This window comes from Bos indicus x Bos taurus, chromosome 17, assembly GCF_003369695.1.
Source record: "Bos indicus x Bos taurus breed Angus x Brahman F1 hybrid chromosome 17, Bos_hybrid_MaternalHap_v2.0, whole genome shotgun sequence".
NCBI classification, from domain to species: Eukaryota; Metazoa; Chordata; class Mammalia; order Artiodactyla; family Bovidae; genus Bos; species Bos indicus x Bos taurus.
In genome coordinates this window covers 65,078,817-65,103,548 of record NC_040092.1, presented here as the reverse complement: position 1 = coordinate 65,103,548, position 24,732 = coordinate 65,078,817, and the positions used below count along the sequence as shown (strand labels likewise).

The window sequence follows — 24,732 nt, the reverse complement described above, 5'->3', positions numbered from 1 at the left end:
GTTAGATTGTTCTCTTGGTGTTGAGTTATGTGAATTCTTCGTGGGTTTTGGATATTAACCTTTTTCAGTATTATGATCTGTAAATATTTTCCCCCATTCATCTGTTGCCTTTTCACTTGGCTGACGGTTTCCTTTGCTGTCCAGAGGTTTTTAGCTTGATGTAATCTCACTTGTTTGTTTTTTGCTTTTGTTGTCTTTGCTTTTGGCGTCAAATCCAGGTGTTTCAAATTGCTGAAGATGTGAAAACCCTCTATACTTTTCACTAATGCCTTACTTATGTATCTTTAACAAATGTTAAAAATGTTAAAGTGAAAGTGAAGTCACTCAGTCGTGTCCAACTCTTTGCAACCCCGTGGACTGTAGCCCACCAGGCTCCTCTGGAATCCATGGGATTCTCCAGGCAACAATACTGGAGTGGGTTGCCATTTCCTTCTCCAGTTAAAAATGTTAAGGAGGACAAATTACAAAGAATTTTATGTGACTTGGATATTTAGGATAAATAGATAAAAATAGTTATCCATTTTTGTTTTCATATTTATAAGAATCATAATATTAAACATCAACAAATATGGATAAGATTTCAACAACTTTTCTAAGTATCTACATTCTCTTTGGAGGCAGAGTTCTTTAATGTTGATGTTTCCAGACACACATATGCAACTACAGAAGCTATCAAAGAATTAGAGCCAAAGACAAGCCTGTCTGTGGGGAATTGGCAAGTGAAAAGTCTCAAAAAACTAGGATAAAAGAAGTACACAAGTTAAGTTTGATATGTCCACATGATGGAAGACTGTATAGCCATTAACGTATTATGAATTGTGATATTGACATGAAAGTATATGTTCTCTGAATTGGTAAGTGTCAGAGATCACCAAACTACAGGTATAATAAGACATATTTTAAATATTTGTGTCGGTAAGTGTATGCTTCGTATACCGTGTTGTATATTGCTGTTGTTCAGTTGCTCAGTCGTATGCAACTCTCCACTCTTCATGGACTGAAGCACGCCAGGCTTCCCTGTCCTTTACTATCTCCCAGAGTCTGCTCAAACTCATGTCCATTGAGTCAGCGATGTCATCCAACCATCTCATCCTCTGTCGCCCACTTCTCCTCCTGCCCTCAACCTTTCTCAGCATCAGGGTCTTTTCTAAGGAGTCGGCTCATCGCATCAAGTGGCCAGAGTATTGGAGCTTCAGTTTCAGCATCAATCCTTCCAATGAATATTCAGGGTTGATTTCCTTTAGGATTAACTGGTTTGATCCCCTTGCTGTCTGAGGGACTCTCAAGAGTCTTCTCCAGCACTCCAGTTCAAAAGCATCAATTCTTCGGCACTCAGCCTTCTTTATGGTCCAACTGTCACATCCATACATGACTACTGGAAAAACCATAGCTCTGACTGTATGGACCTTTGTTGTCAAAGTGATGTCTCTGCTTTTTAATATGCTGTCTAGGCTAGAAAAAAGTCTGAAATAATAACTGATAAATGCAAGCAATGGTCATTTTAGGTAGTGGAACTTAGAGGTATTTTTTCATTTTCTTCTTCAAAATTTACTAAATTATATGAATGCTTTATAATGAGTATATATTATTTTGATAATCAGACACAATAAATATATTTTACTGGGTAGGAAAATACCTAGTTATTGTAATGTATCTTCCCTTCCTGCTCTCAGCTCCATGCTCTGGCTATATCAGAATGAAATGGATTGTTAGAGAAGGTTGAAAAATCTAAGAAAAAGAGGAATGGGAGAAATCATAGTCTACTTTCTAGAAATGAAGGTATATTTTCCTCCCTGATGGGAAAAATAGTAATAAGAATCATTTCTAATTGGTATTTATGTGTCACAGGATCAGATATTGTACTTTTGCTAGAAAACAAATGTGAGCAACAGAGGGTGAAAATACGCACCACCCTGCCGCTGCTGGCTGGTGTTCACTGAGTGCTCCCTACATGCTAGGCACAGCTCCAGCACTTCACGTAGTAGCTCGTCAGTCCTCATGGTAGTCCTGGTGTTGTGCGCGCGTGTGTGTGTGCAGTCGTGCTGGACTCTTTGCAACCTCACAGTCTGTAGCCCACCAGGTTCCTCTGTCCATGAGATTCTCCAGGTAAGAATACTGGAGTGGGGATTCCTTCTCCAGAGGCTCTTCCCAACTCAGGGATCGAATCCACATCTCTTGCATCTCCTTCATTGGCAGGCGTATTCTTTACCACTGAGCCACCTGGGCAGCCCAGTCCTGTTGTTATCCTTGTTTTATAGATGAGGCACAGAGAGAATATTAGTATGCCTCTACTTTCTAGATCTTTCTAGAACTATGAGAACTTACTAGATTGAGGGCAGGAGGAGATTGGTTACATTTACTAGTTATCATTCCAGACTTTTTTCTATGCCTAGACAGCATATTAAAAAGCAGAGACATCACTTTGACAACAAAGGTCCATATAGTCAAAGCTATGGTTTTTCCAGTAGTCATGTACGGATGTGAGAGTTGGATCATAAAGAAGGCTGAGCGCTGAAGAACTGATGCTTTCGAATCGGGGTGCTAGAGAAGACTCTTGAGAGTCCTTTGGACAGCAAGGAGATCAAACTAGTCAATCTGAAAGGAAATCAACCCTGAATATTCACCGGAAGGACTAATGCTGAAGCTGAAGCTCCAATACTTTGGCCACCTGATGCAAAGAACTGACTCCTTAGAAAAGACCCTGATGCTGGCAAAGGTTGAGGGCAAGAGAAGAAGGGAGCAACAGAGGATGAGATGGTTGGATAGCATCGCCAACTCAGTGGACATGAATCTGAGTTCTCATAGTTTTCATAGTTCTAGTAAGACCTATGAGCTTCAAAACCCAAGGGAGGGGAAGCATAGCTAGCAAACTAGAGCCTGGATTCAAACCCAGGACTCTAGGCCAGAGGCATCATTCTTACCCACTAAACTGGACAGCATTTTAAATTTCATTTCATTGGATCATCAACTGTGGAAAATTTGATGCAACTTTGTCACTAAAGTACTCTTAGTATTTGCAGAAGATAATTTTATTACCTCTAGCAATCTCTAGTATAGTATTGAGTTCTTATGAAAGTATATGTCATGATAAGATTTTGTACTTTTTAAATACTATTACACATGTTAGGATTATACTTTATGTATAAAATTGTAGGTATATACTCACACAAGTGCACTTTTTAATGTCTTAGAAGATGATTCCGTTGTCATAAACTTTTGTTTATATAAGTTCATATAAGAAAGTGAAAGAAGGAAAGTGAAGTCGCTCAGTCGTGTCCGACTCTTTGCAACCCCGTGGACTGTAGCCCACCAGGTTCCTCCATCCATGGGATTCTCCAGGCAAGAATACTGGAGTGGGTTGCCATTTCCTTCTCCAGGGGAATCTTCCCAACCCAGGGATCGAACCCAGGTCTCCCACATTGCAGGCAGACGCTTTAACCTCTGAGCCACCAGGGAAGCCCAAGTTCATATAAACTTATATGATATATATATATATAGTATATATCATAGAAAGGAGAAAGGTTATAAATCAAGAACTTAGTATTATTGAGTTTTAAATCAACATTATACTGTCTTATATTAATAATTGTAATATTTACAAGAGGAAGCTACCAAATTTTATTGTTGGTTGTCATATTCTAAATGAAGCCATGACTTGTTTTCTATAATGTATATGTTCAACAAAATCAACATGTTTTCAAAACAATGGAAAAAATCCATAATGAAAGGAAAATAGGAAGAAAGGTTGGTAGAGATGGTATAAATAGACCAAGTCTTAAATAATTTCTAATTGATGCTTTTGAACTGTGGTATTAGAGAAGACTCTTGAGAGTCCCTTGGACTGCAAGGAGATCCAACCAGTCCATTCTAAAGGAGATCAGCCCTGGGTGTTCTTTGGAAGGAATGATGCTAAAGCTGAAACTCCAGTACTTTGGCCACCTCATGTGAAGAGTTGACTCATTGGAAAAGGCTCTGATGCTGGGAGGGATTGGGTGCAGGAGGAAAAGGTGACAACAGAGGATGAGATGGCTGGATGGCATCATCGACTTGATGGACGTGAGTCTGAGTGAACTCCGGGAAATGATGATGGACAGGGAGGCCTGGCGTGCTGCGATTCATGGGGTCGCAAAGAGTCGGACACGACTGAGCAACTGAACTGAACTGAACTGTGTAATTAAAATGTAGTGTTATCATTCCAATTGAAAAATTAGAAAGTTAATGGAAAGATTTAAGAAACATTTAACAACTAACCTCATCTGCTTCACAAAAACCATTTCCTCTCCTGATTTACCATTATGGTGAGCCACATGAGAAACCTTAGTCTTCAATTTTCATATGAATTTTTTCATTGATGAATGCTTTATAGTAAAAATGTAATTAAAATGGAATAAAAGATGTGCAAAACAGAAGTATCCAGTTTTAGGAAATGGCAAGTATATATAATACTTAGATTTTCTTAAACCTATATATATATGTAATAATTATATATTTAGGTCCTTAAACAAATTTACATTTTCATTCAAAATGAATACTCTATTGAAGTGATTTTTTTTTTAAAGCAAGGTTTCATATTTTGTTTTATGTCTCTAAGAGGTCAGATGGGTATTAGATTTTGCTAACCTGGAAAATTATATTGGTTGTTTTTATTTAAAAATCTTATTAGTTGATGGTAAGTACTTATTTTGTATAAAAATTAAGTTATAATAAATAGTTTGGACTTCAATGCAGCTTTTTGATCTTTCCAATAATAGATATTTGTAATTAGCAGGCTTATAGTAAGGTCAACAAAACCTTATTCAGTGACCATTTAAAATCAAATCATTTACATATACAGGGTCATATTTTCTTGCCTTTGTTTCCAGAGTGCATTGCACATAATACATACTCAGTAAATGTTATATTAAAGTGAAGGAGTTAAAGGAATGAATGAATAAACAAATGGGGAATGTTAACCTCTGTCCCAGGAGTAGTTAAACTTAAGTTTTAATTGAAAGAGCTAATTTTACTTCTGTAAAACTAAAACTAAGGAAATGTTGACCTGCTCTTCATTTCATGATAGACGGTACGAAAATGGTAAATGAATGAAGTGGATTCTCTCTGCTAGTAACAACGTACTTCAACTGCTAATGAGAACTTTGCAGTGCCTTTTGAAAGTAATTTAATTTTCATTAAGACTGAGGAGATGATGGCCAAAATACCAAGAACTTTATTCATTTTTAAAAATGCAAGTCAAAGTTTGCCAGAAATAGATGTCAAGGCTATTTTTACCTGGCTTATTAATTCTCTTTGCCTTAATGGATACAGATCTTTTGAAATATTTTTCTCATTGGATATTTATGAACAGGATACCAGAGAAATTACTGTTTCCTCCATCTCTTCTTTCAGGTATAACTTTAAGTGGTTCAGAGTCCATTTGATGAAGAAATACACTTAGTGTTATGAGAGCACCAAAGAAACACATTTAATAGCAGCATTTGTTATTCTGCCTAATGGTGTAAAACATTTCACCTAATATTTTAAAACACAGGTCGAATATAAATGCTTAATGGGTATTATGGAGATCTTGTGCTGCTTAAATGAAACTTGGATTGTTATAATGGCGTCTGTAAGTTAGTAACTGATATTCCCTGTTATGTACTGAGAAAAGCACATCTGTAAAAACTGATGTGTCCTGGTGTTTGTGGCAGGATTTGGAGCCTTTAATCTCCTTTGACTTGCTCATCTTCCTTTAAGGCCATCCATAAAGATGCACTGAGTGTCCTTTTCAGCCTTTGGTTAGGCTTTGCATCAGTAGTCATAAACCTGCTCTCCGGACAAAGACACCCTTTCCTTTGAAGTAATTGGTCAAGCTTTTCAAAGCAGTTCAAGAAGTCTATCTTCTTTCTCTTTTTATTTTTCTTTAAGAAGAGTTTGAAGTGCAGCCCCTTAAACTAGCAGCAAGATAAATTTTTCTCTTCAGCTTTATTGAAAGCCATGACGATTTTTCAAGCAGTAAGACTTTAAAAGGTTCTTAAGGGAATCTGTTCTGCTTTATGATCTATAGCTTTTGGTAGATCCCACTATCTCAGAAAGCAAAAGTGAAGACTTTTTGTATCCACTAACTACTGCAAATTTTTATCAAAGAATTAACCCGATGTTTTTCAGAAGACATTTTCCCCCTGCTCTATATTCAGTTTAGAAACTCCGATGAGAGATGGCCATAGCTTTGGAGTCTTTGAAAAGGTCATATGTGGCCAGTGTTATCTTATTTGAGCTGATTTTCCCTGCTAGGTATTAACTCTGTATGTTGATAGGTAGTGGGAGGGGCAAATTCAGCTGAGCGCTGCAGTGAGAGTCTTACATGGTTCCCAGATTTCCTTTCTAGGCTTTCCAAACACACAGACATAGACATGTATATGTATTGGTATCGATATGTGAATGTTATTGCTATACTGCAGGATAATGTAACCACAGAGAAATAAGTAGATTCTGTGAGCCAGTATGAAGCCTGCGTTTCCCTTCCCCTGTCATCACGTCTAGCCTTCATAATTTCATTCCAAGGGGTCCCCAAAATACCTGTGGAACTTACCACTTTGGACCTGTTGGACTTAAATCTCACATCGTATGATTCTGTTTGCTACAGTGAAATTGTAATATGTAAAACATTCGGTTTGTAGAAACTTACAAAAATCCCAGTATTTATTTTGAGCATATTTTTTAATGAGAAAAAGTAAAGAGTATCCTGTCTTCACCCCATACACTAAAGGGTAATACGAAGTTTAGTCTTTAAACAAGACTGGAAATAGCTTTTCTTAGAGGAAATGATCTCTCTTCTTGTATTGTTGTACGTGGACTTTTAGAGGTTGTTAATGTGCGTTTCCTGAAGTGGGGGAAAGTTCAGTAGCAGGGGCTTTTTTATTTTTTTTTTACTGGAAAAAATCAAGTGAAACCAGTCACCTAAGTAGGACCCAGTGATCATCTGCCCTTATGCTTTCAATTTGTTGTTTTTCTTTTCCTTTTCTCTCCTTTTCCTCTTTCTCCCCCCTGTATTTCCTGAGCTGTCTAATCTGCTTCCTGGGTTAGGAAACATTTTGCCAAACTTTGAAGCCAGAGTCCTAGCACTGAACAGGCCTTATTTAGAGATCAAGCCCAAGGAAAAGAAAAACCTCTTTCGGTTTTGAAATGACACAGTATGTGCCTGTGTGTTCTGATGTGTGGAGGGAAAAATGATTGGTACGGTGTGGATTATTAGAAACTAGTATTTGTCAGTAAAGCATAGTTACAAAAATCTTACTTATGAGTTTACAAAAAAAATTCTTATATCTTAATTCACTTTATGGGGTAAATCATGAGGCTTCCTAAACTCTAACTTTACAGTCTTAGGAAATTCTCAGTAGTTCAACTCTTTTACGTTAAAGAAAGAAATCTAATTGATAGCAATCTCCTCATTTCCTCTCCATGTCTCTCAGAAAATACTCTTAGATCTAGAAAACAAACAAACAAAAAAGTTAGCATTGGCATGCTTAAGTGACAGCATCCCAGAAATTGGTACCTTATGAAAACAAAAAGGAACAATTACAATGAAAATATATTCCTTACATCTTAATGATTTTAATTCTTGATTTTGAGAAAGTTGCCAATAGATATACTTAGACACTAATTTCAAAAATATAACATCATATGGTATTTTTGTGGAATATAGAGTGTCTTGAGAAAGGGGAGGAAACCATGAATCAGGGTTAAAGTATTGGTAACTTTTAAAAATTATTTCTATTTTTAGTGGCAAGACTTACCTCTAGCATAAGGTTAAGTAGTTCAGACAGGTTTGCATTATTTGCTTCTCTTCCTAACAAATTAATATACTTTTAAAGGGAAAAAAGTAGCTGCTTGTGTAACAAATGCTTTCTGGTTTGGAAAATCTGAAGTTAACTTTGTATTACGGTGGGTTTCTCTTCCCATGCATGCATGCTGCATGCTAAGTCACTTCGGTTGTGTCCAACTCTTTACAACCCTATAGACCGTAGCCCGCCAGGCCGCTCTGTCCATGGGATTCTCCTGGCAAGAATACTGGAGTGGGTTGCCATGCCCTTCTCCAGGGGATATTCCCAACCCAGGGATCGAACCCACGTCTCTTATACGTCGTACATTGGGAGACAGGCTCTTTCCCAGTAGCACCACCTGGGAAGCACATTCTCTCCCCCCAGAAGTTTTAAAACTGAGTCAAAGAAACCAGGCCCTTGTTGCACTTACCCCTGACCTTTTGGTGTGTCATTTGAGGGCTCCTTGGTCAGTCACCCGGCATGCCAGCCAGTTCCTGCATCTGCATGGAGCGCAGCCAGTGTGGTGCAGAGTTTGACATGCTGCCTTTTCACTCAGAAGCACCCAGAGTCACCAAAGCCAGGAAGGACACGGTGGGGACCTAACCTTGCATCATGCAGTCAGTAAACGCACTGCGTTAATTATGCGAGACAACCAGACAGACGTGAAGTAAGTGCAGGCTCCTGGGGCAGAGCGGCCCAGAGCACAGAGACCAGACTGTCTTAAAGGAGAGGTACTCTCCTGGTTTGGGTCAGTGTGGTGTCAAGAAAACCTCTTTTCCTTCCTCCCATCCCCCAAAACACAGGCATGTACATAAATTTGCATGACATTTCAGAGAACATGTTGACCATCATAAAAAGCACTAGTTAATTTTTTGACCAGCAGCATTTGGTCATAACACAGTGGTGTGATCACTCACCTAGAGCCAGACATCCTGGAGTGCAAAGTCAAGTGGGGCTTAGGAAGCATCACTACGAACAAAGCTAGTGGAGGTGATGGAATTCCAGTTGAGCTATTTCAAATCCTAAAAGATGATGCTGGGAAAGTGCTGCACTCAATATGCCAGCAAATTTGGAAAACTTAGCAGTGGCCACAGGACTAGAAAAGGTCAGTTTTCATTCTAGTCCCAAAGAAAGGCAATGCCAAAGAATACTCAAACTACCGCACAGCTGCACTCATCTCACACACTAGCAAATGCTCAAAATTCTCCAAGCTAGACTTCAACAGTACATGAACCAGGAACTTGCAGATGTTTAAGCTGGATTTAGAAAAGGCAGAGGAACCAGAGAGATCAAATTACCCACATCTATTGGATCATTGAAAAAGCAAGAGAGTTCCAGAAAAAAACCTACTTCTGCTTTATGACTATGCCAAAGCCTTTGACTGTGTGGATCATAACAAACTGGAAAATTCTGAAAGACATGGGAATACCAGACCACCTGACCTGCCTCTTGAGAAATCTGTATGCAGGTCAGGAAGCAACAGTTAGAACTGGACATGGAACAACAGACTGGTTCCAAATAGGAAAAGGGGTACGTCAAGGCTATATATTGTCACCCTGCTTATTTAACTTACATGCAGAGTACATCATGGGAAGTGCCAGGCTAGATGAAGGACAAGCTGGAATCAAGATTGATGGGAGAAAAATCAATAACCTCAGACACACAGATGACACCACCCTTATGGCAGAAGAGGAACTGAAGAGCCTCTTGATGAAGATGAATGAAAGAGGAGGATGGAAAAGTTGGCTTAAAACTCAACATTCAGAAAACTAAGATTATGGCATCTGGTCCCATCACCTCATGGCAAATAGATGGGGAAACAATGGAAATAGTGACAGACTTTATTTTCTTGGGCTCCAAAATCATTGCAGATGGTGACTGCAGCCATGAAATTAAAAGATGTTTGCTCCTTGGAAGAAAAGCCATGACCAACCTAGACAGCATATTAAAAAGCAGAGACATTACTTGCTGACAAAGGTCCATCTGGTCAAAGGTGTGGTTTTTCTAGTAGTCATGTATGGATGTGAGAGTTGGACTATAAAGAAAGCTGAGCACCAAAGAATTAATGCTTTTGAATTGTGGTGTTGGAGAAGACTCTTGAGAGTCCCTTGGACTACAAGGAAATCAAACCAGTCAATCCTAAAGGAAATCAATCCTGAATATTCATTGGAAGGACTGATGCTGAAGCTGAAACTCCACCTGATGGGAAGAACTGACTCACTGGAAAAGACCCTGATGCTGGGAAAGATAGAAGGCAGGAGGAGAAGGGGACAACAGAGGATGAGATGGTTGGATGGCATCACCGACTCAATGGACATGAGTTTGAGATGATGAAGGACAGGGAAGCCTGGCGTGCTGCAGTCATGGGGTTGCAAAGAGTTGGACACGACTGAGCGACTAAACTGAACTGAGCTGCTTTGAGACACAGTGAATGCAGTTCAGACCATCCTCACCAAGACAAGGGTCTGAGTCGCCCAGGAGGAGTAGGGCCAGCTGAGGGGCGGGGAGAGGAAGCCACCACATTCCGTACTTTATTATTGTTCATCCACAGACCATCTCATCAGAGGGCTCATATTTATATTTGCAAAAGTATCCGAGGCAGTTATAATGCAGATTTTTGTCGTTTTTTTTTTTTTTTTTTTTTCGTTTTAAACTATCATTGCTTGATCATCCTGTAAAGCTCAGAAATTTAGCAACCTATGCTCCTCAAACTCTAGCATGGAGTCCAGATCATCACCTAAAAATAGGATTTGGGGTCAAAGTCCCTGGTGGCTCAGACAGTAGAACGTGTCTGCAAATGCAGGAGACCTGGATTAAATCCTTAGATCAGGAAGATTCCCTGGAGGAGGGCATGGCAACCCACTCCAGCATTCTTGCCTGGAGAATCCTCAGGACAGAGGAACCTGATGGGGTACAGTCCATGGGGTCGCAAACGGGTTGGACACGACTGAGCAGCTGACACACGTTTCTTTCCAAAGCTGTAAATTAAAGATTAGGCATCATGGGTATTAGGAGCAAATTATTGGTGATTTAATCTGAGTAGAGGGAGGTCACCCCCCACCTGAACTTGAATTAATGTGTTCTTTTTATCTTTTTTCCCCCAAAAGGTGAGACTGCCACTCCGCGGGCCATTCTGACAGGCCACGACTACGAGATCACTTGTGCTGCTGTCTGCGCGGAGCTCGGCCTCGTGCTAAGTGGCTCCAAAGGTAAGCCTGCAGGACCTTCGAAATGAGTGCGTTTTTTGGTGTCTTCTAGTAACAGGTTACCAAAGATGAACTTGGTGCCTTTTTTTCTGAAGCTGTGCTGTCTGTCACAGGGGCTGTTAGTCACATGGCAGACCCATGACTGTTCACATTAACTGAAATGAAATAAAATTTGCAGTTCAGTTCCCTGGTGGCACTAACCACATTGCGGGGCTCAGTGTTCACCTATGACTAGGGACTGTGGTATTGGACAGCCCAGAAAGGGAACTTTTCCATCACTGCAGAAAGTCCTGTTTCATAGCATTGCTCTGAAGAGTGAGGCGAGAACAAGAGCATCTTTGTGTGTTTGTTTATTCTTCTCGATTCTGACTGGGCTGGGTTCCATCCCACACCTGAACGGAACTTGCTGACCCAGTCTGTCTCTCCTTCCAAATCTCTGAAGGAGATGGCATTGAGAATGGAGTGGAAAAATACTTCAGCTGGTTTGCCCGAGGGTCTCCCTCAGAGTATCTCCTGTGTTCCAGCCAAAGGTGTTAAGCACGCTCCCCAAGAGCACACACACCGATCAGCGTCTGACCAGGAGCAGAGCAGTTTCCAGTTCACTTTCATTCAGTTGTAATAGTCTGTTCATCTCTCTGTCCCGCTGCCCTGAACTTAGGTCTGAACATACAAAATGCAATCACATCTCTTTTAGGCTGATCTGATGGGGAGGCATAGAGTTTTTGAGTCACTTTACCTGTGCCTTGAACTGTAATACTTTGTCTAGCTAACAAGACGTATTAGTTCAATACTGGTATTTAAAACTTAGTTGGTCAAAACAATGAAACCATAATAATGATAACAAGAATTCTATAACTGCTTTTTATACCCAGTATTTTATTTATCCTGAGCTAACATGAGTTCTTGGGCTGTATGCGATCCAAACTGGACATCTTTCATGATTTCATGCAAAGATATTAAAAATCAGTCATTTAAATGGGAAATATTATGATTAATAATCAGTTGGAAATTTTATGGTTGTTCCATGCTTTTAAATTTTTTATCAAAACATTTAAAATCCTCTTGTTCAGTTTCATACATACACATATACATACACGGGCTTCCCCGGTGACTCAGTGGTAAAGAATCTGCCTGCAACGCAGGAGACATAACGTTTGATCCCCAGGTCAGGAACATTTCCCTGTAGATGAGAATGGCAACTCGCTCCAGTATTCTTGCCTGGAGAATCCCATGGACAGAGGAGCCTGGTGAGCTACAGTCCACGGGGTTGCAAAGAGTTGGACACAACTGAGTGCATATTACATACATATATACACATATCTAAGGACATAAAAATCAAGTAAAACATTTACTTCAGTCCAATTCAGTTCAGTCTCTCAGTCGTGTCCGACTCTTTGCGACCCCATGAATCTCAGCATGCTGGGCCTTCCTATCCATCACCAACTCCCGGAGGTCACTCAAACTCACGTCCATCGAGTCGGTGATGCCATCCAGCCATCTCATCCTCTGTCGTCCCCTTCTCCTCCTGCCCTCAATCCCTCCCAGCATCAGAGTCTTTTCCAATGAGTCAACTCTTCACATTTACTTAGTACACTGTAATTTAAAACAGAAAGACTGAGAGTGAAAGTGTTTTATTTCTTTGTGAAAAATACGAGTACTGTGACAGTGCTTGCCCAGTCCTCCCCATGTGATGTAAGATAAGGGGTGAGCATCTTCTGGATGCCTTGACCAGCTGTCAGACCCCTTCCTCAGTTTGGACCAGCTTCCAACATGTTACCTTCTCTGCCTTCAGTGTCATGAAACATCTCCTCGGTTTCCTTTAATGTGAAGGTTCTTGCTGGCCCCACTCCCAGGGTATCCTCGTGTTTAATAAGCCACTTTCCTAACTTACGTCAGTGAGGCCACCTTCACTCACTCCCTGGGGCTGTGTATCCACAGCCTCTAAGTGATACCAACGCCCCACGGCCAGCTCTGTCTTCTCTAAATCCACGTAGGTTTGCTTCAGATTTCACTTCCAGCATTGTCACTTCCCCTTTCCTTATGGCAGAGGCAGAGTCATCTTTGTTGGCCACTGTCCCCTTTTGATCATCCGTTTTTGTAAAATGCCAGATAGTCCTGTCCCTGGAGACAAGGAGGCAACAGAACTGCAGGGCCTTCTGTCTGTGGCCAAGCTGAGCGGACAAGCAGGGACTGTTCACTAACAGACTTTGAGAGAAGCGGGCCTGTTATTTACAGTGGTTTGTGGGCTGAAGAGCTGGTTATGGAGCGTGTACCTTATGCAGTTCCCGTGGTAACTGAAGTCTGCACCGAGGCTGGGGTCATTTAGAGTGACGACTGAAACCCGTGCTCGCCGGACCTGTGCAGGCAAACGCTGCCTTGTGCGTTTGTGGTGAGGATGCTGAAAACTTAGCAACGCCTGAGTGGTCAGGAGAAGGCTGAGAGGCGTGCTTTAGTAGTCACGAGGGACGGGAGTCCATGTAGGCTGGGAGTAATTTAGGGAAAAGTGGGCCCTGTGGTCTGGTTACCTCCTTTATCCAACGAGACATTTCTTAGGACCTGCTCATCACCCGGGCAGTTTGGTTACCTGCTCCTCCTCTGCTCTGCCTGCAGCAGGTGCTCGGTAAAGATGGAAGAGCGCAGCTACATGTGGGCTGCTCGGCAGTTTCTTCACCTCCTTCCCGAGCTTTCAACCCCCGCCCCACCCAGGCCCCTGTGAGGTGCAGGGAGGGTCGCAGACGGCCATCTCTTGCTTCATGGCAGCCCATGTTCAACTGAGGCCCAGCCTTCCTGGAAGCTCTTCTAGGATTTGAAATTTGTCCTGTTCCTTTCTGAATTCCTCCAGTTTTTTTTATCATCTCTGGGCATAATGAATTTCACAAGTAATTTCCTGTTTCTTGAGATGTGAAATTGAGCATGTATGACTGTTTTCTTCCAAGTGGAAGGTGAGATCTGGCTGACATGCTGATTTCACAAAATAACTGATATCTTTTTCAGTCTTTCTGCAACTGTGATATGGTACTGACATCCTGTTTGATCTGTGCTTGAGACTCAGATCACTTTTGTCTGTTCTTATGAAAAAGCTTCATTTTGCCTTTTGTTTCTATTTTCTCAGAGGGACCATGTCTCATACATTCCATGAATGGAGACTTGTTAAGGACTTTGGAGGGTCCAGAAAACTGCCTGAAACCAAAACTCATTCAGGCGTCGAGAGAGGGCCATTGTGTCATTTTCTATGAGAATGGCTCCTTCTGCACATTCAGTGTGAACGGAAAGCTCCAGGCCACCATGGAGACCGACGATAACATAAGGGTAAGCGTACCGTACCGACTTCTCAGCGTCTGCTTTCACCTCAGCGTAGAGGTGGTGAGGAGGTGGAAAGGTCACCAAGGAAGCCTCTGGGTTCCCACACCAAGGGCCTCCTTTTCACCCGAGAGAGAATCACCCGATAGCACTCGGACGGGGGTGTCTGCTTCCCAGAGCCCAGCTTGTCCCGCCGTGCCAACTGCATGCCCAGCCTGCAGTCCAGGTTGGGAAGTGAAGCCGGGAGGAGCCTTCAGCAGAGGGCTGTTCTTAGATCTGAAGCCATCCTGGGTGGCTGTCAGTGGCGCTGCTCATTTTTTTTTTTTTTTGGTTTTGTTTTTTAACCTAAGAATGTTAACTGCACAGTGCTGTTTCCTGAGTATCAAAGCTAAAATAGTGCCTGTAGGGTACCCTAAAACTGGCTCTCTCTACCCTTGAACAGGCTGATGGTGGGAATGGTAGGGATTACCACGCTTTAGGATTAGCATCTAATTGCAGACTGGACTGCTGTGTGGATAACAAGACCCAAACACACCAAGTTAAGGAAGTTGTGCCTCAGATTATCATGTGAATCCAACGAACGATCTTTCACTTTTGGTGTACAAGAGACGGCCCTGTGGACCCTCCCGGGTCTTCCTTCATTTTCAGGATAGGGGTGTTAGAGGGTGAAGAGAAAAGTAAGGACTGCTCTTGGAGAGGCTGTTTTCAAGGTCCTTCTTTTCACACCTCCAGACTTCTTGGTGCAGGTTAAGCTTCATTTTACCATATCCCCTGTATTTCCTGACATAAGGTTGGGGGGTGTGTGGCCTGCCCACAGGGAAGGGGCAGGACGTGTTGGGGGTGGGCAGAAGGCCGCAGAGGCCTCAGCCCTCTGAGTGTGGTATAAGTTAGTTCTGGCCACTGTACTCATGGCTACTCCTGACCTGGGGCGACTTAGGTGACATGCATTCTCCCACTTTTCCCACATCTAGTCTGATCTCTTTTCTCCTATAAATATTGGGGTCAGGAAGTACTAAGGAGTAAGAAAGAGTGTTAGTCGCTCAGTCGTGTCCGACTCTTTGCAGCTCCTTAGACTATAGCCCGCCAGGCTCCTCTGTCCATGGAATTCTCCAGGCAAGAATACTAGAGTGGGTTTCCTTCTCCAGGGGATCTTCCTGACCCAGGGATCAAACTCTGGCCTCCCGCATTGCAGACAGATTCTTTACCATCTAAGCCACCAGGGAAGCCCATTGAGAAATAGAAACCCTAAATATAGATGGCACTGATCAGACCGAAGGTACTTGCTGCTTCTATATCCTAGGATGATTTGTTTTTCTTTTTTTCACAGATTGACTTGTTTGTTTTTGGCTGCACTAGGCAACTTGTGGGATCTTAGTTCCCCAACCAGGGATCGAACCTGTGCCCTCAGCAATGAAAGAGTGGGGTCTTAACCACTGGAGCACCAGGGAATTCTCCAGGATGGCTTGCTAATTTAGTAAATGGCTTTCCTCTTTGCTCTCCTCTTCTCTCTGGGAATTTTCTCCAGTGCATTTTGCCTGCCCTGCACACGCAGACGCTCACACTCTGCTTTTTATTTTTCCCTCCCTTCATTTAAACCAAGTACACATCAGAGGGTTTTCCTTTCCTCTTTTCTTTACGATAATAATGTTGATAATCTGTCAGTTTGAGTTGCGATTATATTGTCAGCTACGCTAATAAATCTGTAAAGTAATTTGAAATCCCTAGCTGGCTAAAACAATTTCTGTGGCCTTTCAGTCAGTACCAGAGGTTCCGGGAAGTTCCTCCAGGCAGCAGTTGGAGGCTTTCTGCACACTGTTCTCGCACACACGCTTTTCCTCTCTGCCCTGTGGCTGCTGTGTTTTTTCCTCTGTAATATTTCCCACTGGATTTTAGGCTTAAACAATCTATCGCCTTTTCCCCAGCACGCCTGTACTTTATCATACTAACTTGTAAGTGGCAAGTGTGTGATTAAAGTGCGCTTGCCTAAAATGAGCACTGCCCATGCCCAGCTCCAGAGACCCACCCTTGCGTAGCTGACTGCCTTGGGAAGGATGGAAGGCCACCGCAGGCTGGGAGCAAGAGACACCACAGAGCAAAATGCTCCACCTCCGTCCTCAGTCGGAGCCTGTCTGAGGGGAGGAGACCGTGGAAACAAATTAGCCATTAGCTCAGACCAGAAATGAAGTTTCTTTGAAATAGCAAGAGCCCTGTAGGCAGGCGGCCTGCGGAACCTCGGCCTTCATCAAGGCCTCCCACCTGTTTTTATTTAGATGCCAGATTGCGCTGTGGCGTTTGGTTAACATATCTGGACACAGCATCCAGGCAGTGTTTAGATGTCTTAATGAAGAGCTTAAATTTAAGTGAGCAGCCCGTACGGAGCAGCAGTTACATTCTCCTAAACAAAGGCCCACCACCATTTCACCATAGGAACTCATTTATTTTCTCTTCCTGAGGAAGCTGTGTCTTCATATGTGACTGTTGCCAGCAGACGGCTGGGGCCCACTGGTCCCTCCTGGAAACCAGGGCAGCCAGTGTTGTCCACGCTCTCAGGAGTCCAGAGACTGATGTTCACGTGTTTCCAGGGCCTCCTAACATCTCGAGTCTCAGCCCAGCCTGGACACTCAGGAGTCTCATGAGATTAAGAACTCCACTGGGGCTGGGGGGAGATGGGGTGCTGCTCAGGAAACGCTCCCCTGGCTCTCATCACCAGGGAAACTTGACAAGTCCCTCATGAGAAAGGCCGACAAAGTATTTTTTACCTTTGGCAGGCATCTGGTTTATTAGAATGTTTTAGATGTGGATAAAAGTATAGTCCTGAAAGTCCGGGTTTTATTTATTTCAACACAGAACTAGGATTAAGGAGTTTTTACTCTAGGACAAAGAATTAAAGATTAATGGTTTTAATTTATGTTTTAATATAGCATTTATCCAGTAAAAAGCCTCAAGTATAAAACTCAAGTGAACCACAGCCACAAGGTCAATGGGTTTTCATCCACTGAATTTTATAAGTGTAGCAAATAATTATTTGTAGTAGTCTTCATTTCCAAGATAACTCCCTGGAGAGTGCTGTTTGTGAAATGAATGGGGGGAATGATATTGGGTTTTATTTACATTGAAAAATCTTATTATTTGTATTGGTTAAAATTTAGAAAATACTTCTTACATGTAACTATCTTCTGCCCATGGGTTCTGATTTCTTAGCTATATTTTTATGTTCTTGAAAATAAGCTGTCTTTAAGAGACCTCTAAAAGTTTGCATTTACTTTAATGAATTTGGCTATGAAACAGTCCTTTTCTGTAATTAAAAAAATGTTTTTTGTTGTAAAAGGGTAGCTTGAAGACTTAAGGCAACTATCCTAAAACTCTGAGTGCAGAACAGTGTAAATATATTTTTCAGAAGGTAGATATTTTCTTTCTGGCTTGCCATCTGGATTCCCATGGTCACTGTGTCCAGGTGGACATAAGATTATAGGTATTTGCAGTAACTTTTAGAACTCCCAATGCCCTCCAGCTAAAGAAAGGAAGTGTGTGTCTTAATGAGCCGGGAGAAGAAGGTTTGCAGAGCAGGGAGCCAGAGGAGAGGAAGGGGCAGCGGGATCTGCTCTTGGAATAGGGAGTAACCCTTTCTGTCAGGAGCAGGCACACTTCCTCCGTTAAAAAAAAGTAGCCAGAAATGAATGGGTATGGCTTTGTCCTAACAGCCCTTACTTATGGACACTGAGATTTAGAATTCATATTATTTTCATATGTCATGAAATATTTGATTTTTTTCCAACCAGGAAGAAAAATGTAAAAAGTCATAGAAAAATAGGCAGTGACCTGCCTTCGGTGGGTTTGACAGGATTACAGAGCAAATTACACATCTGCCCTTCAAGTTTAGCACCGGCAGAGAGCAGTCAGTCCTGAAGCAAGAAGATGCTTCAACTGGCTTTACCCTGGGAGTTGTATTTCCTCACCAAGTTGGCGTCCCAACTGCTGTACAAATCCAGCAGGCCTAGCAAGGGTGCTTGAGCTGTAGGTGGTCTCCCGTGGGGCCGGGCCCCCAGGACGGCAGTGTTCTTATGACGAGGGACATGATGTCAGCTAGCACCATCTGCCCAGCCTTGGTAGCTTGGCGTGTCCACAGTGAATGCAGAGGTGCCAGGAAGCTCCTCATTTCAGAGCCCCGGTCTCCGTTCACAACACACACCATTTAATTAGTATCTGTAGAGTTGGAAGAGTTTGGCACCTCATCCTTAAAAAGCACAAATTAAAAAAAGAAAAAGCATTGCCTGCCTTTGCCCGTATGATTTTTGAAAAACAGCAAAAGTGTTCTGTGACTCATGATTTCCTGAAAACTACTCAGGCACACACACACTCTCTCCCTTCTCCCTACGCCATAGTAGCTGGCTTCATGTCGAATTACTCAGAGGTGCAGGCTGGGGCGGGCAGGCTTTCCTGGAGCCCCGACCCTGCTGAACGCTGCTGTGTCTCACCAGGCCATCCAGCTGAGCCGGGATGGGCAGTACCTGCTCACCGGAGGAGACAGCGGGGTGCTCATGGTCTGGCAGGTGTCTGACCTCAAGCAGCTGTTCGCCTATCCAGGTTGCGATGCCGGGATCCGCGCCATGGCCCTGTCTTACGACCAGAGGTAACACTGGAGTGGGGGCTATACTGGTGGCGGTAAAATCTGTCCAGGGATTTGTGTAGATGGGCTGGGCTGTGCAGGTCACCAATGCAACTGAAGAAGCCAGTGAATATTGGAATTTCCAAGAGACTTTTTAAAAAGCATGTTTTTCTTTGATGACATTGCCAATTGTGGAAAGAGGCTATGTTCTCTAGGGTTAGACAGGATTTAAGTAACAAAGGCTCCAATTATATTGCTGTAAAGTTTCTATACTCTTAAAGTACCTTTTTTCTTAAACGAAATTTCTTGTGACATGCCACCTGTTCCATAATGATTCCTTTGAGAAATCTGGCTTATTTCCTAAAACCTTCATTTTAGGGGAGATTGTCTTTATCTGACATCTTATTTCTTCTTAATATAGTCTCTCATTTTAGTTTTTAACATCTTTCTTGTGATAAAGTATACATAAAACTTACTACTTAAACTATTTTTGGTGCTGCATAATTCAGTGACATCAAGGATACTCACATTGTTGTACAACTATCACCATCATCATTTTCTAAAACTTTTTCATCATTTCATCTCAGTGTCCTTTGATATGCAAAATCCTTTAATTTTAATGAAGTCTAATTTATTTTTCCTGTTATTGCCTGTGCTTTCAGTGTTATATCCAAGATCACTGCAAAAGTCAATGTCTTGAAGTTTTTCCTCCGAATTTTCTAAGCGTTTTGTAGTTCTAACTCGTATCTCCTTTTTGATGCATTTTTACTTTGTGTTGGTGTATATATGAAGGTGGGACTTCCTGCTTCTGCATGTGAGTGCCAGTTTTCCCAGCACTGTCTGTGGAGATGACTGTCCCTGTATGTGAGAGTTTGTACCTCGTCTCTGTGCTGTTGGTCTGCATGTCTGTCTCTAAGCCAATACCACACTGTTTTCATTACTACACCTATAATTTATAGTAAGGGTTTTTTTTTAATTTATTTTTATTGGAGGCTAATTACAATATTGTAGTGGTTTTTGCCGAACATCGACATGAATCAGCCACAGGTGTACATGTGTTCCCCATCCTGAACCCCACTCCCACCTCCCTCCCCATCCCATCCCTCTGGGTCATCCCAGTGCACCAGCCCTGAGCACCCTGCCTCATGCATCGAACCTGGACTGGCGATCTGTTTCACATATGGTAATATACATGTTTCAATGCTGCCCTCTCAAATCATCCCACCCTCGCCTTCTCTCACAGAGTCCCAAAGACTGTTCTTTACATCTGTGTCTCTTTTGCTGTCTCATATATAGAGTCATTACCATCTTTCTAAATTCCATATATATGCATTAGTATACTGTATTGGTGTTTTTCTTTCTGATTTGTTTCACTCTGTATAATAGGCTCCAGTTTCATCCACCTCATCAGAACTGATTCAAATGCATTCTTTTTAACGGCTGAGTAATATTCCATTGTGTATATGTACCACAGCTTTCTTATCCATTCGTCAGCCAATGGACATCTAGGTTGCTTCCAGGTCCTGGCTATTATAAACGGTGCTGCGATTAACATTGGGGTACACGTGTCTCTTTCAATTCTTATAGTAAGTTTTGAAATCAGAAAGTGTGAAATGTCCAATTCTGTTGTGCTTTTTCGAGATTGTTTTGGCTGTTTGGACACCCTTGAAATTTAGATGCTTTATTTCTTTTCCTTGCCTAATTGCTTTGGCTGGGGCTTTTCATACTATATTGACTAGAAGTGGTGAAAGCAGGTATCCTTGTCTTATTCCCAGTAAGAGGGGAAAAACTTTCAGTGTTCACCAAGTATAATGTTAGTGGAAATTTTTCATAAATGCCCTTTATTGTGTTAAGGTACTTTCTATCTGGCCTTAGTTTGATTTTTATTTTTTTTAATCACGAAAGGATGTTGGATTTTGTCAAATGCCTTTTCTCACATGGGTTTTTTTGTTTTTAATTCTATTGATGTGATATATTACAATTGATTTTTGTATATCAAACAAAAATTGAAACAATCCTTATATTCCAAGAATAAATCCCACTTTCTTCACGGTGTATAATCTTTATAATACGCTACTGAATTTGGTTTGCTAGTATTTGTTAAAGATTTTTGTATAAGTAATCATAGGGATAGTAGTCTGTAATTCCGTTTCTTGTAGTGTCTGTCACTTTGATATCAGGGTGTGTCGGCCTTATTGAATGACTTAGGAAGTGTTCTCTTTAGTTTTTAAAAGTGTTTGGAGTTAATTCTTTTTTAAATGTGTGGTAGACATCTCTGGTGAAGGTCTCAGTAATAAGAGGGTTGCAATCACTGATTCAGCCTCAGTACTAGCTATGTCTGTTCTGTTCTCTTCATGATTAAATTGTGGAATCATGTGTGTTTCTAAGAACTTTTCATCTAGATTATCCTATTTGTTGGCGTATAGATGTTCCTAGTACTCTGATAATCCTTCTATTTCTATATAATTGGTAATGTCTCCACTTCATGATTTTTTGTAATTCTTTTTTCTTCATCTAAAATTCTGTCGATTTCGTTTACCTTTCAGAGAGCCAATTTGACTTTGATTTTTCTATCTTCTATTTCCATTCTGATTTTTACTGTTTCATTCCTGACGTGGCACCTTTCTCTTGTTCTTTAAGGTGTAGAATTAGGTTACTGATTGAGATATTTCTCTTTTTTTTAGTATCTGTGTTTACAGCTATAAGTTTCCCTTTTAGCACTGGTTTTGCTGCATCCTGTAAGTTTTGGCTTGTTTTGTTTTCATTTGTCTTGGTATTTTCTAATTTCCCTAGAGACTTTTCCTTTGACCTATTGGGTCAAACTTACCAGTTTTCCTTCTGTTATTGATGTCTAGTTTAATTCTGTTGTGATTAGGAAAAATACTTTGTATGGTTGTATTTAAAGTGTTTTGTGCTCTAACATATGGCTTATCTTGGAGAATGTCCACTGTGCATACTGTGTTGGGTGAATGTTTATATATGTCTTAGGCCCAGTTGCTTTTTAGGATTGTTCAGATACTGTTGAACTTTATTTCCTTCCTTCGTTCTGGTGGTTCTACCCATTACTGAAGTTTCCAACTATTATTGTAGAACTGCTTTTCTCTTCAGTTCTGTCAGTGTTGGTTCCATACATCGAGTGTGCTGCTTGTTCATATATATTTGCAATTACTATATACTTTTGATGAATTGACACCTTTTATCATTTCTATATAGTATCCTTCTTTGTCTCTTATAACTTAAAACCTATTTTGTCCGATATTAGTATAGCCACTGTAGCTCCGTTTTCATTATTATTTGCATAGAATATCTTTTTGCATCCCTTCAACCTGTTTGTCTTTAGATGCGTGCGTCTCTGGCACACAGCATGGAGTTTGATCACGTCTTTATTCATTTTGCCAGTCTCTCTGCCTTCTGACTGGAGAATTTAATCACCTTACACGTAAAGTAATGACTGACAGGGAAGGGCTCTCGCCATTGTATTATTTGCTTTCTACATGTCTCAGTGCTTCTCCGTCCCTCATATCCTCATTGCTGCCTTTTGTGTTTAGTTGGGTTTTTGTTGTGACACATTTTAGTCGTAGTTTTGATACAAGGCACTACTAAGGATGACCTCTAAGGACTGTCCTAACCAAACCTGAGACAGAGAAGGGTCTAAGATAATAAGCAGGCGCCTGCCCCCTCTGCACTGCCTGTGCTGCTCCGTCTCTCCTGCACCGCCAGCTCGGGCCGGAAGCAGACGCAGCTCCTGCGTAGAGCGAGCGTGTCAGTGAGTAGCGGTCCTCAGCAAGATGGACGCAGTGTGGTGGTCCGCAGAGCACAGCCGAAATTGTGCTCAACACTGATTTCTTAGTCTTCTTTCATTTTGTACATGGCAGATACCTCTGTGATTATTCCTCACCAGCTTTGAGGTTGTCATTATTTTCATTCTGATACCTAATATACAAAATTCACTTGCCCAACCTCCCTGCCTCAGAAGTGACTAGTGTGTTCAGGTTTGTGACTCATCCTGCACACACTGGCTGTACTTTTCAATATAAAGGCAAGCTGTGGGTTGGACCCTTGCAGAGTGACAGAGGCAGGACTCTGAGCTCACCCAAGACTGCACTTATCAGAAAACATACCACAAACCTCACAAACTGTAGGTCTGGCTGCCACCTGCTGTGTTTACCGCGTGGCTCTGGGGAGGCAGGCCTCTCTTTAGTAGCAGAGCCTGAGGAGACTGCTGGGTTTGTAATCCCCTCCTCTTTGGTCCTCCCAGGTGCGTCATTGCTGGCATGGCCTCAGGAAGCATCGTTCTGTTCTACAACGACTTCAACCGGTGGCACCACGAGTACCAAACCCGCTACTGACGGTGACGGCTGGGCTCAGCCACGCCCCCCGGGCTCAGCCACGCCCCCGGGCTCAGCCACGCCCCTCAGCCTCAGCACAGCAAGTGCCCTGAGCAGCTTTCTCGTAGAAACAGCTATCACATCCGAATGTAACTTAAATTTGCTCTAAGAAGCAAAATATTTTTTAAAGTTAATTGCTATTTTTGTAGACTTTGCTTGACTTTTTGGGGGGGAATAGCAAAGCAGAAAACTGGCTGCTGGGTTCTGTAGTTTTAAAAAATCTATATTTTTAGTCATAATGAGAAGTCTATTTTCACCAATTACAGAAATACACAGTGGAGTGAGTAAACCCACTTATCTAGTTATATATGAAAAAACATTTCCCATTTATCTGTAATCTTGAGAATGTATGATTTTAACAAGGAGGAAATGGGTTATAATCCTGGGACGTGGGAATTTTATGCTGTATTTTGGGTTCTGTATTTTTCCAAACTGTGCTTCTTCAGCACGGAAATTTCTGGGATTTAAATAGTTGTGTTTAAATTATGGTAAATGTAATTTGAAACATCTCAATGAATTATTTCTATCAATATTATTATCTTTCAAGCATGTTTTAGACCTAGGAAATTATGGTTTGGGGAGGCTTATATTATTGTGTGGTCATCTTAAAGGACCTACTGTTCTAGCAAGTGTGAAATATTCGCAGTGTTTTCCTCATCTGTCCTCGTAGCGGATCAGAACGAAATGATGGAGATGTTCTTGGGCTCAGCACTTCTGCTTTTAAAGTAAATGCAAGTAAGTACCAAAGCTCACCCTGAGGGTTGACTGTGCCCACATACTGGGCTGAGCCCTGTGGCTACTGGGTGCTGTGTGAGGCAACCCTTGTTTTACCTTCTATTTGTTATGAAACAATCTTCCTCTTCCTTTTGATTAGCAATTTGTACTACGAAAATGTTATTTTGGTGTTGTAGAATTCTACTTTTCTAGTCGATTGCTGTGTGAAATTCTGTGAAAAATATGAGACAAGGTCTGTATTGCATAAATAAATTCTTTGTAAGTTGTGAACTGAGTTGAAACTGAAATTCCATCTCTATTTCTCTTGCAACTTACCTAAAAGGGGTGACCTCCCTTTTCGTCTGGGCTTCCCAGTTAGTGGTAAAGAACCCGCCTGCCAATGCAGGTAAGGACTACCTTTGACCCCTAGGTTGAGAAGATCCCCTGGAGGAGGGCATGGCAGCTCACGCCAATATTCTTGCCTCAAGAATGCCATGGACACATGAGCCTAGTGTGCTGGAGTCCATGGGGTCACAGAGAGTTGCACACGACTGAAGCAACTTAGCACACATGTACCTTTTTTTCTACACATTCAGCTCTTTTCTAAAAGCAAAAATTAGGAATGGAACAACTTGGTTTGACAGAAAAATAAAATGTATTTGTAATTGTTGGAAATATTTTTACTCCTTTTTTTTCTAGAACAAGTACTTTAGTCCATG

General features: G+C 41.7%; 1 protein-coding gene across 5 annotated transcripts in view; it reads left to right on the top strand.

The window, feature by feature from the left end:
* Positions 1-24,308, top strand: part of LRBA (LPS responsive beige-like anchor protein) — a 756,962-nt gene extending 732,654 nt beyond the window's left edge. For all 5 annotated transcript variants that reach the window (XM_027513423.1, XM_027513426.1, XM_027513425.1 and 2 more), the window contains 4 exons: positions 10,907-11,008; positions 14,118-14,314; positions 18,784-18,935; positions 23,170-24,308. In XM_027513423.1, the coding sequence (XP_027369224.1) occupies positions 10,907-11,008; positions 14,118-14,314; positions 18,784-18,935; positions 23,170-23,260 (542 nt within the window). In that variant the 3' untranslated portion in view covers positions 23,261-24,308. The remainder of the gene's footprint in view (positions 1-10,906; positions 11,009-14,117; positions 14,315-18,783; positions 18,936-23,169) is intronic.
* The last annotated feature ends 424 nt before the right edge of the window (positions 24,309-24,732 follow it).